Source organism: Macrobrachium nipponense, chromosome 32 (assembly GCF_015104395.2).
Source record: "Macrobrachium nipponense isolate FS-2020 chromosome 32, ASM1510439v2, whole genome shotgun sequence".
Taxonomy (NCBI): domain Eukaryota; kingdom Metazoa; phylum Arthropoda; class Malacostraca; order Decapoda; family Palaemonidae; genus Macrobrachium; species Macrobrachium nipponense.
In genome coordinates, this window is record NC_061094.1 from 33,733,741 (window position 1) to 33,752,573 (window position 18,833).

Sequence of the window (18,833 nt, forward strand, 5' to 3'; positions counted from 1 at the left end):
CCCTGAATCAGGACGCCAGGAGCCTAGCAAGCGCCACGAACCCGACGAACCTAGACAACAAGAGTCTAGTAGGCACAAGAGTGTTTCCGCAGACAGAGCCTGCACTCTTCGTATAGGAGTGCTAATGTTCCGCGCTCCCCTTCTCGGGAAGGAGTTCTTCTCCCGGGAAGAGCCAGATCACTCCAAAACGATCTCCTTCTGTAGATCAGTTGGACCAGGTATCGGAAGACGAAGAGCCTGTAGATTTAGCAGTTTCGGACTACAAGAGACTTTCTCTTTTGCTGCTAAAGGAGTTCGGAGACTCCCTTCATCCTGCGGGACCCTCCTTCACCAGGATCGTTGATGTCCAGTACTAAAGCTCTCAAATCGTCTTCCTTCGTTAAGATGCGCCCCGCTCTTTGTATGAAAAAGGCATTAAAAACTTTTTCAGAGTGGTTGACTTCCAGAAGGGAAGCGGGCAAGACAGTTTTTTCCTGCCCTCCTTCCAAGTTAACAGGCAAACCAGGAAGGTGGTACGAGACCAAAGAGCCGATGGGGTTAGGTCTGCCTTCTTCCGCGATGCGGATTTTGCTTCCTTAGTGGACTCTGCTAGGGGAGGAAGTCGTTGCTGTCTGCTAAGGCGACTTGGGGCATGTGTGAGCTGGACCATTCAAACCTTCTTTAAAACCTCTTTAAAAACGCCCTAGAGTCTTCAACTTTATGGACTGGGCTTTAGGAGCATTAGCGAAGAGAGCTCAGGACACTGACTTTGTTTCCATGGAGGAACTTTCGAGCGTCCTGGCTTGCCTGGACAGAGCGGTCATGGACGGTTCTGTGGAAGTTGCCTCTCTTTTTGGAACTTTTTGGGAAGTATTAAAGAAGAGATCTGTCTTTAGCTCTTTCTTAGCAAGAGCAGTATCACCTTGCAAAGGACATCTCTTCTTTTTGCTCCTTTATCCCCGCACCTTTTTCCACAAGAGACGGTTAGAGAGGTTTCGAAATCTCTTACGGAGAAGGCAACTCAAGATCTCCTCACGCACTCAGACCAAGAAGTTTAGGCCGGCAGTGCCTATAGAGAAGAAAGAGAGACCCTCTTTTTGTTCAGCCCTTTCGAGGGGCCTCCTCTTCTAGAGCCCCTCTTAGAGGTAGAAGACCAGAGAGAAAGAGTAGACCATCTAGAAGGTCCTTCGGAAGTCTAGATGAACAGGAAGTCCTCCAGATGAAAGTAGGCGCCAGGCTACTCCACTTTGCCAAAGTCTGGGCGCAGAAGGGAGCGGACTCCTGGTCCCTCTCTATCCTGAAAAAAGGATACTTGATCCCCTTCAGGGAAAATCCTCCCTTGACGACAACTCCAAGGGAGTTGACGCAAGATACTCGGATCGGTCCGAAAGCTTGCTATGTTGCAAGCAGTGGAACAGATGATTTCCAAGGCAAGCGGTAGAAACTGGTTCAAGATCTCCAGTCTCCAGGATTCTACAATCGGCTATTCTTGGTACCGAAAGCATCGGGGGGGATGGAGACCAGTTCTAGACGTCAGTGCCCTGAATTTCTTTGTCTGAAGAAGAAATTTTCAATGGAGACGTCTTCCTCTGTTCTATCTGCTCTTCGTCCAGGGGGGACTGGATGGTGTCCCTGGACCTTCAGGATGCGTATTTCCATGTGCCAATTCATCCGGCAGCAAGGAAGTATCTGAGGTTCATGTTCCAAGGGAAAGTGTTCCAGTTCCGAGCGATGTGCGCTTCGGACTTTCGACTGCCCCTCAAGTATTTACGGACATCATGAAGAATGTAGCTGTATTGGCTACATCTGGAAGGGATCAGGATCTCGTTATATCTGGACGATTGGCTAATAAGAGCCCAATCGGAGAAAAAAATGTCTGGAGGACCTATTAGTGACTCTAAAGTTGACAAAGTCCTTAGGACTTTTAGTAAATCACGAGAAATCCATGCTGACTCCCCAGCAAAGTATTGTCTATCTGGGTGGGGATTCAGATGGATTCTCGGGATTTTCTAGCGTATCCTTCGCAGGAAAGGAGAGAACGCTGCTTAGAAAAGGTGTCAGTCTTCTTAGGAAAGAACATTGTTCCGCGAGGGAATGGATGAGCTTGCTGGGGACCCTCTCCTCGATGGAACAGTTCGTTTCTGAAATGCCTTAGGAGACTTCACCTACGACCCCTTCAATTTTATCTGAAGGAGAAGTGGGATTGGAAGTCCAACAATCTGGGAGATACTTTTCCAATCTCGAAACGGATCAAGGAGAATATCCGTTGGTGGTTAGATTGTCCACAGAAACTAAGCAAAGGAATCAATCCCTTCGCTTACAGAAACCCTCGCCTAGCGTTATTTGCAGACGCCTCAGATTCAGGGTGGGGAGGGCGAACCCTAGGTTCGCAAGATGGTGTCAGGCATTTGGGAAGGAGAACAAGTGTCCTGGCACATAAACAAGAAAGAGCTAACAGCCATTCATCTAGCTTGGTTCATCGAGGAACAGGTCTCAGGTCTGGGGATTCAGATTCACTCGGACAACACAACAGCCCTCGTATTATATAAAGAAAACAGGGGGGACGCATTCCTTTTCCCTGTACGAATCAGCAAAGGATCTGCTGATTTGGGCACAGGAAAGGAAGATCTCTCTCCTCACAAGTTTGTGCAGGGGAGAGAAAAATGTCCGGGCAGATCTGTTAAGCAGAAAAGAACAAGTCCTACCCACGGTAATGGACTCTCAATCCTCAGATTTGCCAACAACTTTGGCATCTGTGGGAAGGCCCAATATAGACCTGTTCGCGACCAACAAGAATCACAGATTAGAAAACCTATTGCTCCCCGATCTCGGATCCTCAAGCAGTAGCAGTAGACAGCTTTCTGCTAGATTGGACGGGCTTGGACGCATACGCCTTCCCTCCTTTCAAGATAGTAGGAGAAGTATTGAGGAAGTTCGCTTGCTCGGAAGGAACAAGAATGACCCTCATCGCTCCCTTCTGGCCGGCTCTCGATTGGTTCACAGAGGTGCTGGAGTGGTTAGTGGATTTTCCAAGATCGCTTCCACTAAGGAACGATCTTCTCAAACAACCCCACTTCGACAGGTTTTCACAAAAACCTCCCCGCTCTAAGTCTGACCGCCTTCAGACTGTCGAAGGACTTGTCAGAAGCAAGGGGCTTTTCACGAGAAGTTGGCGAAGGCTATTGCAAGAAGCCAGAAGAGTCTCCACTTCTAAAGTATATCAGTCGAATGAAGTGGGAGTTGTTTAGAAGATGGTGTAAGGAAAAGAAGATATCCTCCTCCAGTACCTCTGTAACTGAAATCGCAGATTTTCTCCTATATTGAGAGGAAGACTGTAACCTGGCAGTTTTCAACAATGAAGGGTTACAGAAGTATGCTGGCCTCAGTTTTTCGACATAGAGGAATAGATCTTGACTTAACAATAAAGATCTTCATGACCTTATAAGGTCTTTTGAGACCACGAAAGATGTAAATCAAGAAGCCTAGCTGGAACTTGGATGTGGTCCTCAAGTTCCTAATGTTCGGAAAAATTGGGTACCGTCTCACGCAGCTTCGTTTAGAGACTTAACAAGAAAGTCTTTATTCCTTTTTGCGTTAGCAACAGCCAAGAGAGTTAGCGAGTTGCAAGCTTTGGAAGGTAAAGTGGGGTTTAAGAAGGATTCAGCGATTTGCTCCTTTAAACCATTTTTTCTAGCGAAAAATGAAAATCCCTCAAAGCCTTGGCCAAGAAGTTTTGAGATAAAAGGAATATCTTCATTAACAGGGAGAGAACTAGAAAGGACTTTGTGTCCAGTCAGGGCACTCAAGTTCTACCTGGAGAAGAAGAAGTTGCTGAAAGGTACAGAAGGGAGTCTTTGGTGCTCTGTAAGAGATCCGAAAAGAGCGATTTCTAAGAACGCCCTTACATTCTTCATAAAAGATGTAATAAGGGAAGCTCACCTTAAATGCGAAGAAGAGCATTTCAAGGTTCTCAGAGTGAGAGCTCATGAAGTGAGAGCCATAGCTACGTCTATGGCATTTCACAAAACATGGTCTCTTCAGACTCTTATAGAGTCGACATTTTGGAGATGTAATTCGGTGTTCGCCTCGAATTACCTAAGAGACGTTAAAATTTCGTACGAAAAGTGCTTTGCTCTGGGAGCGTATGTTTCGGCGAATTCAGTGTAATCCTTCCTATTTAGTTTAAGGCTTAAATTACTGTTTATTGGTGGTTGTTTTTATTGGTTAATTGTCAGAGGGAATAGGGACCCTCTTACAATTCATAGATTGTAACAAGACTAACATGGTCAGGTGATCGGGATTGGCTTCAGTGCTCTTTGTGATTTGTTTAATAACCTTAACTTTGTCATGTAAGAGGGCGAGTCTCCATTGATATGACAAAAGGTCAAGGCTCTACCATGTAAGTGGGTCAGCCCCCATTGGTACGATCCAGTATAGGCTCTGTCGCGTAAGCGGGCTAGCCCCCATTGACACGATCCAAAGAGTTATTCAACCATAGGTTCATTCCTCGTTGAAACTCTTGAGGCAAGCAGACTCATCGACAGTAGTCATGAGTCTTCAGCCCAAAAAAGGTAGGACTATCGGATTATGTTATCCAAGAACATAGGTTGTTTTTTTTTTCCCTGTTTTTTAATGTATTTAGTTTAAGGATTATTTTGTTTTTAGCTGTTTCTTGCCCGCCACCAAGGGTGCCAATCAGCTAAGTATATATCTGCTGGGTAAGTTACTTGTACAAAAAATGATATTGTTAAGATACAATAAAGTTTGTACATACTTACCTGGCAGATATATACGATTTAATGGCCCACCCAGCCTCCCCTCAGGAGACCGGTGGATGAGAAAATTATGGCTTAGAAAACGGGAATAGTTCCAGACCCCGCCACCCAGCGGCGGGAATGGTGGATCACCTGACCTACCTGTCGTTTCGTGCCGCGGAGTTTTTTTGAAATTCTGTAGGGACGACCGAGTCTATAGCTAAGTATATATCTGCCAGGTAAGTATGTACAAAACTTTATTGTATCTTAACAATATCATTTTTGTACATAAATATGATACAAATTAAGGCAGCCTTTGTAACTACCCTCCACATTGTCAGGGGATGTTTTTTCATGTTCGTTCTTGTCCACCCCTGTTCCGAAAAATGCATGGTTTTATTTTATTAATTATGCATCTTTTCCATAAATCAATTGAAAAGTCATACATTACTTCACTGTATCCAATAATATTGTATGTATTCTCATATTACTGTATTATAAAATACTACGGCAAATCTAAGCCAGTATTCCGCAGAGCGGCCATTGTTGTGGTTTGAAATCATCTGATGGCGAATACGAGTTTGTTTCACCATATTTTAACGCAATTCTGAGCGAATTCTCTTCCTTCTAGTTAGCATAAACGAATATCTAGATACTTGCCTTATATGAGACAAGGTTATTTTTCCTTATACGTGTTTTTAGGTGGAAATATGAAGTGAATAAGTCTCGTTGTGAATGTGAACTACTTTTTTTTCCGTTAACAGATTACGTTTATTGCTTAAAAAAAATTATGTGATTCTGTTCGCAATTCTCCTTTATATCATCATAATATGAACTTTACGTTATTTATCTTATATCGGCATGAAACCAATTGTAAAATGTGTTCTTTCAAGCACAGTAGTTTTGATTAAAATGATTTTATCTCAATTTTATCTACGGTTGTGTTTGATGGCATACGTTTACTGGATTTATCCTTGTTGGCGATGTACGATAATAGTCATTAGCAGCTTGAACAGTTTTCTCAGCTTCAGTTATAACTAGGTTTAAATTTAACAGTATATTTCCCGATTGATCTTTGATCTATACTGATCTTTGATCTATAGCGAATAAAGTTATTACATTAAGATATCTCAATTCTATTCTACATAACGCCATTTATAACAACTACGGTAATAGTGTACTGTAGTACGATGATTGAAATACAAGCCAAACGGATGTTATCCAATTCGGTTGTACTTAGAAAAAAAAAAAAAGTAGTTTCTTGGTCGGTTGTTCATGACTGTCACACGTTTACACAACGAGTATAATGTTAAAACCTTACTTTCATCATTCTCTTTTGCTGTTATTGGACTTATGTAACTAGAAGATGGGATAAAGTTAGGCTATTGTAATTTGGTCTCTCATAAAATTGGACTATCATAAGACGAATTTTCGTAACTTAAACACTACAGCTACCTGCACACTGTATAAACCTTATTATATCTTTACATACTCTAGACACCCAAAGGATTAATGCTAGGCTTTTTTCACTTTACGTTGTAAGCCGGAACATTATCGTTAATCCTAAGAAAACCTTAATTTTAATGCTTTGGGTGCATTAAAAACTATGTGAACTGCATTCTTATAGCATGTTTCATCAAAAAAACCTTCAAATATTGATTATTTTGCATTTTTGGAGTCATATTTCTTCTGCCAGATCAGCGTTGTAGGCGCCGTAACCCAGGAAAATGCGTCGTAAACCTGGAAATGATTTCTGATAAATAGTATAATTGAAAAGCGTTGTAACCTCGGAATGTCGTAAGCCGAACCTGTCGTAAGCCGGGGACTGCCTGTATATTTATAGTAATAGTTTCTTTGTGGGAAGAATGGTTTTTATTTCAATATCTTCAAATTAAGGTGTTATTTTACTTATGCTGTAGCTTCTGTTAGATGTAAACTAGGCCCCTGAACTGAAAAATATGAAAACAGTTCTTGATTTCCTTCCCCAGTCTCATTGCTTGATAATTTTGGCCAAAAACTTTACCAATATACAACTTGAGAAGTCAGTAGTCCATTAGGTACTCAATTAGTACAATACACACACAAGCTGTACCTCACAGTGTTGGTAAGTTGTAGTGATAGGGTCAGCAGTAGAAATGGAAGGGGGTGGAAAGGGAGGCAAGCGCATTTCACATTCACTTCAGCAAATAAATTGTTTCAATTTTTAATCCTTTAAGTATTATATATTTTTTTAATATATGACTTTGTTGCTTCTACCCATTGCATCACTTTCAAGGTACAGTATTCATTACTGATGTGATGATCTCATGAAAATAGTCTGCCACAGCCCTGAACCAATGTTATCCCTCTATAATATTATCCAAAGTAAATTTTTTATGTTACTTTGAGTCATCTTCTTTGTCTGGTATTCCATCTGTTTTGGAAGTTCAACTCCATGAGGTCATCTGTAAACTTGGCAAATGTGATTTCAATTAGTTCTTGAATTTTTCCAAAATCCAAATCTTCAAATGCCTCCCCAGTGTCCTTTTCCATATGTACACAGATTCAATCATAATTTCATGGATCAGCTTTCATGGCCCTTTTGATGTCGTTGTAGTATCTGAAATGTATACTCCTTAAACATCCTCAGTTTTTTCTCTCAGAGTGGTTTTCCTTAGCCTGGACAGTTCACTTTGTTGAGTATTAAGTGTAGTGAGATATAAACATCTATTCTTATTGCCGCTAGATCCTGAAGCTCAATTAGCTGTATGTTGAGGACAGGTAGATGGCTTTGATGCCTTTTACTATGGTTGTAGGTGGCCAGGGACATTATTCAGAAGCATTGGAACTGTAAAAGTCATTCTAAAACTCATGCATTACCTTGAATTCTAACATAATTTTAATCTTCATTACTGTTTCTTTTCTTTCTTCCACTTAGCTTATGTCTAATCATCAGACATTCCATATAGTCCTGTGTGATTGTTCAGTTTTGTTTGTCTTGTCATGTTTTCGTTTTGCCAGAATATACTATAGGTTTCATTCTGCCATAATATGTATATAGTTCTCATAAATACTTTATTCCCAACCTGTACACAGCCTGTGTTTACATTTCATCTTGCCAGCACCAATATTTTTTGTTTTATTTGTTCTAGAGAGTTCCCTATGGGAAGATAACCCTTCGAGATGCTTTACAAGCCATAAGTAAACATCAGGAAGATCCTCAGTTATGGACTGCCAAGAAGATATCTTATGAGTACAAAATTGATTCAGGATTAGCTGGTACAGTAATTTTTTTTCTTTTTTGTAGATTGTAGAACATGCATTTTTTATGGGATGGCATAGCTGTTGTTTTGTCTTCAGAGGAGTTACTCTTATGGTTCTGGTTTTGCCAGGGGCTTCATATAAAAGATCAACTTACATCAAGAATGTACTGGTAGCTGGTCTTGGCCAGCATAGTGTGTGTTGGCACATTGATGGAGTGTGAATGAAAGGACTTGATTATTATTATTATATATTCAGAAGATGAAATCTGTTCATATGGAACAAGCCCACAGGGCCCATTGGCTTGAAATTCAAGCTTTCAAAGAGTATGGTGTTCATTAGGAATAAGTAAGAGGAGGTAAAGGGAAATACATAAAGAATAGATCCCAATTATTAAAAGAGAACAAATAATTACCTAGTAATTACATAGCTAAGAATTTCTCTTGCAGCAGTTAAAATTCTGAAATTCACGGGATGTGCTAATTTTTCCGTTTTGTTTTAGCCAGGTAACAATGCTCTGCCCACTTTCGGGGGAAAGAGAGGAACAACTTGGCAAAGAGCTCAATTTGTTTTTGCCAGCTGATGGCTATGCTGTGGTTGTTGGTTGCAGTTGATTCTGAAATTCTTGACTTTTCTGATTGTTGGTTCATCAGAATTGGTGAAGTATTGTCATTTGTTGGCCAATTTATCATTATCCAGATAGTGTTATGTTCATTTCATAGAGAACTCATAATAACTTTGACTTTTTGTTACCGACTTGACCAACAGTTGGTGACGATGTCGGACTCAAGTTCGTCTAACTCTAGATACTGTGCTAAAGGTTGTAACAGGTGTTTGACCAAAGAATCTTATGATTCTCATTTGTTGTGCACGGATTGCTGTGGACAAGCATGTTCTATTGACTTGTGACGTTCAGAGTGTATTAACTGGGACGAAAGAACATGGACAAATTTTGAATCTCACTTGAAAAAGTTAGCTAAAGACAGGAAAAGAAAGGCATTGGCTAGGGCAGAATCTAAATCTAGCTAGGGATCTTCTGAATTAAAATGGGATTCACATGTTCCTATCATTTCTTTGGCCCCGTTCTCAGTTCTCTTGCTATTCCACCATCTCCAGTTTCAGGCTCCCACACTTCTGATCTCAATCCCATCGCCAGACGATGGTGCAGCTTGGTTCATCAGTGAAAGTCCTTATGGACAAAGCTAAAAGTGATAGTGTAGTGAGAGTGGAGGAGGTGGCTGTTGTCCCATCGACTCTCCTAGGCAAAGGTCACTGGCATACTCCCCAAAACCTGGGAGGAGTCAAACTGGTAACCCAAGGGAGATCGATGGGGTCTACCCACGAGCAGTCGCCCCCTCAGTTCAACCTGTTGACGCATCCCTGGTTGCAACCAAGAGTCACTGGAAAGGTTTCTTTTTGGATGTGCATAGTTTGTCAAGTTCAGAGGATTCTTCTCCTTGTCGTCAGTGGCTCTCAGGGAGTAAATCTTGTCCTTTGAAGAGGGCCGCTACAGACGTAGTACTTTCTCCAGTAGTTCTTGTCGAGAAGTTTAGAGAGGCGGAGCACCCATCTTGCAGTCACTGGGAGAGCCCAGAGCATTTTTCTTCTGATTGCCTCTCAGAAGTTGATGCTCCTCCGGTGCCCAAGCCTCGTCGTCGATCATATGCTCAGCACCAAGCATCCATGGTTCGTTCGACTCCTGCTCCTTCAGCAGCTCACACCCATCCAGTAACACCATGCTTACAGAGGGAGACAAGCACCCATTGGTGCCCGAACCCTGAGCAGTCAGACTGGCACCCATTTGTGCCTGAGCCCCCATTGGCGTCACCAGCTCCTATTGTTTCCTCTGATGTCTCAAGCGTGGCTCCCAGTCAGTTAAAACTGGACAGTATTTTGTCTCTGCTTAATAAGGCTCCCACAATGCCTCAAGCTCCTGTGGATATGGCTCTTTCTCCAGTGTCATCCAAAGATGAAGAAACTGAAGACCAAGAAGCTCCTTCGACTGCTTATGCTTCTTTGATGAGGTTCTTTTCGGCCACATTTCAAGCTTTTTTCTCGCCAAGAACTCCTTCCATCTCCGGCTTTTACATTTATTATGGACATGCCTTCATCATCTTGCTCTAACCTGCAGAAAATGGTCCTTTCGTCATCAGCTAAGAAGGCCTTCAACAAAGTAGAAGCATGTCTTGTTGAAAAGAGAGAACAAGGCAGGACCTCCTTTAGTTTCCCTCTCTCTTGGTTGTCGAAATGGAGATATTTATCCTACATGACTGGTGAGCTGTGCCTGTTCACAAGGGTAGTTTTCTGGATTAGTGGATTCAGCCAGACGTTCAGCTTTTTCCTCCACTAAATTTTTTTTTTTTTTTTGCCTCGGAACTGGCTCATTTCATGAAGGGGGTCTTTAAGGGTTGGTCAGTTGGCACCATGGCATGTAAGATTAGAGCATGTGCTGTGTTGCCTGAGAACTTCTCTTCGGACTGGCTAGTTCTCTCTAGTATAGACAAGGGTATTAGGGATGGATCCCATGAGTTTCCTTGATTATATATCAATTTAGTCTGAGTTATTTTATTTTTATTTTTTGTATTGGTGAAATGTGGGCAATGCTTAATATATGGGAAACATGTGTGTTTTAGAAAATGTCTTGATGCATTTAAGTGTGTTGTGATGTCGTAGAAGACAAGATGGTGGCAGCGGGGCTGGCAAAAGTAAACAATAACAGAACGGGGAGAAGAGGACACGTGGAACTGGTGTTGGTAGGGTAGGAGAAAGCTCTCTGTCTTATATGAGTTTGTGGGTTGTAAGTCATGTTGTGGTGTTGTTCAAAGTCTTGAGCTTGAGATGAACAGGTGGGTAGATTGTACATTTGTGGCACAAAGGAATGATTAGGCTAGGAAGAGATTCAAAGACCTCACTTTACACAATGGCTACTCTTTAACCCTCTTACGCCGACTGGACGTATTTTACGTCAACATTTTTTGTCTCCCATGTGCCGACTGGATGTATTTTACGTCGACTTACAAAAGTTTTTTTAAAAATTGTGGAAAAATACTTATAGGCCTACCAGCCTTAAACTTTTGAATCACGCGCCTTGGGGGATGCTGGGAGTTCACGGATCAAGGTGTTGTTTTGTTTACAATCGTTATGCAGGCGCACAAGCGCGAATTTCTTTCTTGCCGCACTAAAAAGTATCTGACACATCTCAGAAATTATTTCGTCACTTTGACATAATTTTTGTACCATTGTAAATTAGCCGTTACATGAAGTATTATATATGAAAATGTGTGCATTTTTATGTAAAATACAACAATAAAATACTCATGATTGTAGCTTTTATCAGTTTTGAGATATTTTCATATAAATAACGATAATTGCCAAAATTTCAACCTTCGGTCAACTTTGACTGTACCGAAATGGTCAAAAAACGCAATTGTGAGCTAAAACTCTTATATTTTAGTAATATTCAATCATTTACCTTAATTTTGCAACTAATTGGAAGTCTCTAGCACAATATTTCGATTTATGGTGAATTTATGAAAAAACTTTTTCCTTACGTCCGCGCGGTAACTCTTCCGAAAAAAATCATACATGCGATTGTGGTAATGTTTGCACCATTTTAAAATTAACCGTTATATAAAGTTTTATATAGGGAAATGTGATCAATTTCATGCACAACACAACTAAAAACAACCCATGGTTGTAGCTTTTATCAGTTTTGAGATATTTTCATATAAATAACGATAATTGCCAAAATTTCAACCTTCGGTCAACTTTGACTCTACCGAAATGGTCGAAAAACGCAATTGTAAGCTAAAACGCTTATTATCTATTAATATTCAAGCATTTACCTTCATATTGCAACTAATTGGAAGTCTCTAGCACAATATTTCGATTTATGGTGAATTTATGAAAAAAATAACATTTTCTTTAGGTCCGCGCCCAGGTAACTTCCGAAAAAAATCATACGTTGATATTGTGGTAATATTTGCACCATTTTAAATTAGCCGTTACATAAAGTTTTATATATGAAAATGTGCGCAATTTCATGTAGAATACAACAAAAAATAATTGAAGGTTGTAGCTTTTCTTATTTTTGAAATATTTGCATATAAATCACAATAAATAGAAAAAAAACCACGTTCGGTCAACTTTGACTCTACCGAAATGGTCGAAAAACGCAATTGTAAGCTAAAACTCTTACAGTCCAGTAATATTCAGTCATTTATCTTCATCTTGAAACAAATTCGAAGTCTCTAGCAAAATATTTAGATTTATGGTGAATTTAAAAAAAAATCTTTCCTTCCCTCCGCGTGCGGATTCTCCGCCACAAATCTCCGAAATGCGTACGTACCATTCTTGGAATATTTGCTCCGTTTCATACTATGCATTTCATAGAGTTTTATATATGAAAATGTACACAATTTTATGTAGAATAAAACGAAAAATATTTGAAGGTTGTAGCTTTTCTTATTTCCGAAATAATTGCATATATATATATAAAAAAATTCGACATTCGGTCAACTTTAACTCGTCAGATATGGTCGAAAACTGCAATTGTAAGCTAGTACTCTTATAGTATAGTAATATTCAATCATTTGTCTTCATTTTGAAAGAAATTGAAAGTCTCTAGGACAATATTTAGATTTATGGTGAATTTTTGAAAAAAATATTTGTTTACGTCCGCGCGTTACGAATTCATGCATTATTTTGTGATAATATTTTCTCTGTGTTGCTTTTATCGTTTTACAATGTGTTATATACCAAAATGATCGCAATTTAGTGTAAATTACAACGAAAAAAAAGTAACTTGTTACCTTTAACCGTTTTGCGCACAGCGCGATTTGAATACAATTATATATGAAATTTTGTTTATGCGCTATCATATATCGCATTATTTATATATGATAATGATAATTTTTTTCATTTCTGATGGTTGCATACTAAACTTCAGCCAATGACAAAAAAAGGAGCCAAAAATGAACTCTTAATCTTAAAAACTAAGCGCGCTGTGATTTTTTGAAAAAAATATTTTTTCCGCTTCCGCGCTCACTCTGAAACACCTCCGGCACATGGGAGACAATTTTTTTTTTTTACCGCTTCGGCGTAAGAGGGTTAAGAAGAGGGACCTTTGGTGCTCTTATATGTCCAAAGGTGTAACTTCGACACAAAAATTGACTCGTCTGTACTCACCCTTGAATAAGAAACATGTGTTTACACAAGCAACGGTTCTGGGTATTGCATCTGATTTGCAGAAGAGGAGTATGCAGGATCTACTTTAACAATCGTCCAAAAGACCTTGGGATCTCCCTGCTGTAACCTCGAGGCAGTCTTTTCCTGCAAGACCTCAGCTGTTTTGGAGTAGACAAAGATCTTTCTCCCGCCTCAGAGAAAATACATGTTTCTCCTCACGAGCCATCAAGAAATCATCATTGCAAGTTCCCTTTCCCAAGTAAGGATAACGTTCTCTGTACACAAGTCGGGGGGAGTCTCTAATTGTTTTAGGAAGTTTGGCAGGAGACGGGGGCGGAGTCATGGATTGTAGATGTTTTGAAAGAGGGATGCATTATCCCCTTTCTGAAGAAGCCTCCATTAATCATATTCTGCACGATCAAGGAAATTTTGGTCCTTGCAGATGAAGTAACATCTCTCATAGAGTAGGGAACATTAGAAGAAGTGCAGGACATTTATTTTCCAGGATTTTACTATCATCTTTTTGTAGTCCCCAAGTCAACGGAGGGCTGAAGGCCAGTCTTGGATGTCAGTGCCCTCAGTGTCTTCATTATGAAGACAAAATTTAAGTTAGAGACAAATCAAGCAGTTCTGTCATCCATTCGCCCAGGAGATTGGATGGCATCCATAGACATACAGGACATGAAGTACCTCAGCTTTGTTCTCGAAGGAAGGGTGTTTCAGTTTCATGCCCTTTGCTTCGGACTTACAACGGCGCCTTAGGTTAGGTTTTCACCAGAGTGATTGCTCCCATTGCAAAGTGGCTTCATCCACAGAGAATAAGAATCTCAAGAATCTGAAGCCAATCTAATCGATTGGCTTCACTGGGCTCATTCGGAGAGTCAGTGTACTGAGGACCTCAGGAAAACTTCTGTTAATGCAAGAATTAGGAATTCTTATAAATATGTAATCAGAAATCACAGTTGATTCCCTGTCAGGAGAGTTGGGAATGATAATAGTATCTCTGAATTTTTGGGTTTGTCCAGCTCCAAAAAGGATATTCATGTTTGAGAAAAGTGCAAGAGATCCTTTCCCTAGTCATGTTTGAAGAAAGCACAAGAGATCCTTTCCCTAGTCATGTTTGAAGAAAGTACAGGAGATCCTTTCCCTTGACGGAATTCTTCCAACAATTGGCCGAGTCTTCTGGGCTGTCTATCATCGATAGAGTAATTTGTCTTCCTTGGCAGACTATTTTCCAGACCTCAACAATTCTTAAGATGAGTTGGAACAGGAAAATCCTTCCAGATTCACTCACACTTTTTCCTGTTACTTGAAAGATAAAGGAGGACCTCCTTTGGTGGAACTCGGAGAGGGACTGTCAGAGGGCAAATCTCTCTCTCTGCTGATCCCCAGCCTGAACTTCTTTTCAGATGTGTCATATCTGGGCTGGGGGCTTTTCTAGAAAAGAAGGAAGTGTCAGGGACTTGGTCCCAAGGTCAAAAGTTGTTATACATAAACGTGAAGGGGCTAAAGACAGTACACCTAGGCCTTCAGTCCTTCTTGTCTGAAGTGAAAAACAAATTGATTGCAGTCCATTCAGACAACACAACCACTCTGTCATATATTGAAAAGTAAGTAGGGACACACTCTCTCTCTGTACTAGAGATCTCCTTCTCTGGGCAGCCCAGAACGACACTTGGATAGTTACCCGATTCATCCAAGGAAAACCTCAGTGTTTTGGTGGATGAGTTAAACTGTCAGAAACAAGTGTCTCGACGGAATGTAACTTGGATCCTCTGGTCTGCCTAGATCTTTGGAAACTGGGGAAAACCGACGGTGGATCTGTTTGCCACGTCTGGAAACCATCGTCTCCCTCTGTTTTGTTTTCCATTACCAATGATACATACAAAGATTGTATGTGTGCCTTTCCCCCATTCAGTTTGAACAGACAATTTTCAAAGGCACCAAAAGTTTCGATTTTGCTAGCTCCTTTTTGGCCGTCGAAGGAATGGTTTCTAGACCTCATAGACCTTCTGGTGGGCTTCCAGAGACTGTTTCCACAAAAGACATAACCACTCAAACAACCACACTTCCAGAGAGTCCATCAAGGCTTGTCTTCTCTGGCCCTGACAGTCTTCAAACTGTCAGGAAACTTCCTAGAAAGAAAGGCGTTTCAAAGGCGGCTTCAGAAGCTATCTCTAAATGTAGAAAACAGTCCTCGAACAATGTATATTGAAACAAATGGAGGATTTTTAGATGGTGGTGTAGGAGATCTAACATCTCTTCTCAGACCACTGTGACTCAAATAGCTGACATTTTATTACATTTAAGATCTGCTAAGAATGTATCTGCCTCTACCATAAAGGGCTATAGAGCTATTTTGGGTTCAGTATTTTGCCATAGAAGATTGGACTTGTCTTCCAATTCAGACCTATCAGACCTTGTTAAGTCGTTCGACACCTTGAAATGTAAAGATTCCCCGACTGTGTCTTGGAATCTTGATATAGTATTTAAGTGGTTGTCTGTACCTTGTTTTGAACCTATGAATGCAATCACTTTGAGAGTCTTAACTAGAAAGACCCTCTTTCTAGTCTTATTTACAACAGCAAAACTGGTCAGCAAAGAGAGACAGAGAAAGAGAATAACAACTCTTTACAATATCAAAAGATTGAAATGAGCCTCTATAGGAAAAACTCTTCTTCCCCTCTACCATATGTATAGTCAATCCCAGTATTCGTTTCTTGAGTGGACTCACCTATTCGCAGATTTTTCTTGGACCACATCTATCCATTATTAGCGAGAAATTAGCCTATGTGCGGGTTTTTCTGAAGATAAATATTCACTAATTAGTGCATTTATGATTTACTAATTTTCAAATATTAATATTTATGTAAATAGCAATAATATCAACTCATTGAAAAAAATACTTATGTATGTGTATTTGTTTAGTAATATGACAAATAAATGAATTACCTAATAACTAATTTCTGGGCTCAGCTCGTGTCGCTGCGCGAAATATCCTTTAATCTATTATTCTAGGGTAAATGTACTAACACATACCAGAGAATAAATAAAATAAAGAAAAAGGTCAGTATAAACTGACTCGCTCACCCTCCAGGAGGGTGTCGGTATGAAACACTAGGCGAGTGAGAGACCACTACACGAGCCAAATGCCAATAGAAATCTCCCACTACAAAATCCCTCCAAGAGGGGAGCCGACCCACAGAGTGAGCAGCTCGTACTACTACTACTCCATCCCATGCTGCCGGACTGCTGCGCCTCTGGTGGCCATCCTTTCAAGTTAGCGCACACGCGAGCGGTTGTGATATTTTTCTCTCTGTGTGTGTGCCCTTTCATTGGATTTTCTATTATGGAGCGTGCAGCTATCGCAGCAGCTAAGTTAAGTACTCAGTATTTACGGTTAGTTGGTTTTTTCCGGCCCTGAGACAGTATTTGCCGTTTTTTTAGGTATAAATACGACCTCGGGGTCGGAAGCATGGCAGCATGGTTCTGCCTCGTGATGGGTTCGTTCTTGGTCTCCCATACCTAGAACATCCCCTTATTTATCTTCGCTCTTTATGATTATCCGCTTACTTAGGGTACGGTCTACTCAGGTTTGTCATGCATGCAGTATTTTACCTTACGTAGGCTTCTCTATCCAGACCCTAGTCCAGGTTCTTAGTATCGGCCTCTGACTAGCTTTGAGTGGTAGACTTGCCTTCTTGGGTAGTCGTACACTCCTGGATTTTTTCTCCTGCTATATTGTTTTCTTTCTTTCTTTATTTATTTATTTATATAACTGTATATTTTATTATTGTTAGGTTAGTTAGGCGTCTGGCTTAGCCTAGGTCCTGCTCTTTGAGCCTATACTACCGCCTCATCAGTTCGGTTGCTTCCTATAGCATCTCTCTGATCAGTTGGTTCGGCCCAGTGGGCGTATTTGCCCTCCGCTTTTCCAGTTCAGTATGCTTCCCGATAGCATCTCCCTGATCAGTGGTTGTCCTAGGCTTAGTTGTCGTATTTGGTCTTACCGCCTCGTGGTCACTTCGTGATCACGGGCCAGCCAGACGCCTGTCCAGTCATTCTTCCCCCCCCTCCCGCTCTTCATAGAGCGGCGGGGGCGGGTCGGTCTGCCCATGCTCGCTCCTCATACCCGAGCCTGCCTCTCTCTCCCCTCAGGCGGAGGGGCTTAGGGAGTCGGGACAGACCAGACTGGTCTCGACCTCTCCGGCTTCTCGGTCCGGGCCGGTTGGTACGGAGTGGGGGGGGGTACTGGCCTTGCCCACCCACCCTCCGCGCTACTTGTCGCTCCGGGCTAGCTTGAGCCTGTATGTCTTCTCGCTCTTTCCCATCTTACTAGGGCTCCTTCCTGATCGGAGTCCTGGTATCCAGCGGAAAGTTGTTAGTCCACCCAGTAGGGTGGACGGAGCATACAGTGGGTCTCTACTAACCTTACCGTTTTGCTGAGTTACTACACTCCGCTACGCACTGGACTTAGTCCGGTTTGCTTGTGTGTTAGGTTTAAGTTATCTTTAAGTTTATCTTAAGAACCTTAAACCATCCCCCTCCCCCCTTACATATCTTACCGGATCTCTCGGGATTATAGCCTATTCAGGCGATGCAGGGAGGGGTTATGCACAAATTTTTTCCGAGCTCCGGCATGCATCGGAGCTCTTCTGTCCTTTAGGACTGTAAGTGATGTTTTTTAAGATACTCATGTGTCTCCCCACTTACAGGCCACCAACTGTGAGCATCCGGGATGTTCCGCCACACTTCAGGACCCTTGTGGACACGAAGTTTGCCGGTCCATGCTCCATGCGCGACTCCGCTCGGGGAACATCCAGGTCTGGTACCATGAGACGTGTACCATATGTTACGATCGGTGAGCCAGCTTTGGAAGGGTAAGTTTTACATCTCCAGTAGATGCTCCGCGCTTCTTTTTTAGCGCTTAAGTTTTCATCATATTAACTTAAGGCAATTAATTTAAGTTATACTTTAAGTTTTAGTTTTAAGTGATTCTTAAATCTAAACTACGCCCTCTCTTCCAGGCTCCGGCGGTAAGAGATACCGCACTGGCTACCCTGCGGGCCTGGGTCGGCGGTTTTGGGAAAAAACGCCGCCAAGGGACAGCCCTACATCCTAGAGAAGCGGTTGGCATACTATAATCTTCCCCGGAGGCAAGGCGACAGGATACGTCGACCCGATAGAAGCGGATCCGACTATCGCCTTCATCCAACAACAGCTGGCCACCTCATTAACTGATCAGGACCAGGATATCTCTACGGATGTCGCGACCCTAGATATTAATGTTGAACCTATGGTAGGTATAGACGACCTGTTGGTCGAGGTAGGTACGTGGACACCCAAGGGTCACCCTTGGGCGTAACTGTTTTCTTCTACTCCTGCAACCTCTCCATCCTTCCAAGGCTTTACGGGTGACGAAATATATTCTCCTGGTGCTTCGGTTAGACCTAAGGTCAAGTCTAAGGTGATGACTTTGACTAAGACGTCGTCGTCGTCTAAGAAGACGACTTCGGCTTCATCCTCCTCCCGTAAGTCTCCGGCTGGGAATCCCGGAGCATCCAGGTCTAAAGCTTCTAGCTCCGGCTCTAAGTTCCTCGAGGAGTAAATCCTCCAGAGAGAGATCTCGCACTCCGGCAGAATCACCAGTTCCGCTACCTTTGGTTCCGATTC

The 18,833-nt window shown here is 41.7% G+C and overlaps 1 protein-coding gene across 3 annotated transcripts in view; it reads left to right on the plus strand.

Annotated features, from left to right (window-relative positions):
• The window catches only part of LOC135207336 (protein NDUFAF4 homolog), a 220,632-nt gene that overhangs the window by 123,595 nt on the left and 78,204 nt on the right, over positions 1–18,833 (plus strand). For all 3 annotated transcript variants that reach the window (XM_064239043.1, XM_064239045.1, XM_064239044.1), the window contains exon 5: positions 7,865–7,991. In XM_064239043.1, the coding sequence (XP_064095113.1) occupies positions 7,865–7,991 (127 nt within the window). The remainder of the gene's footprint in view (positions 1–7,864; positions 7,992–18,833) is intronic.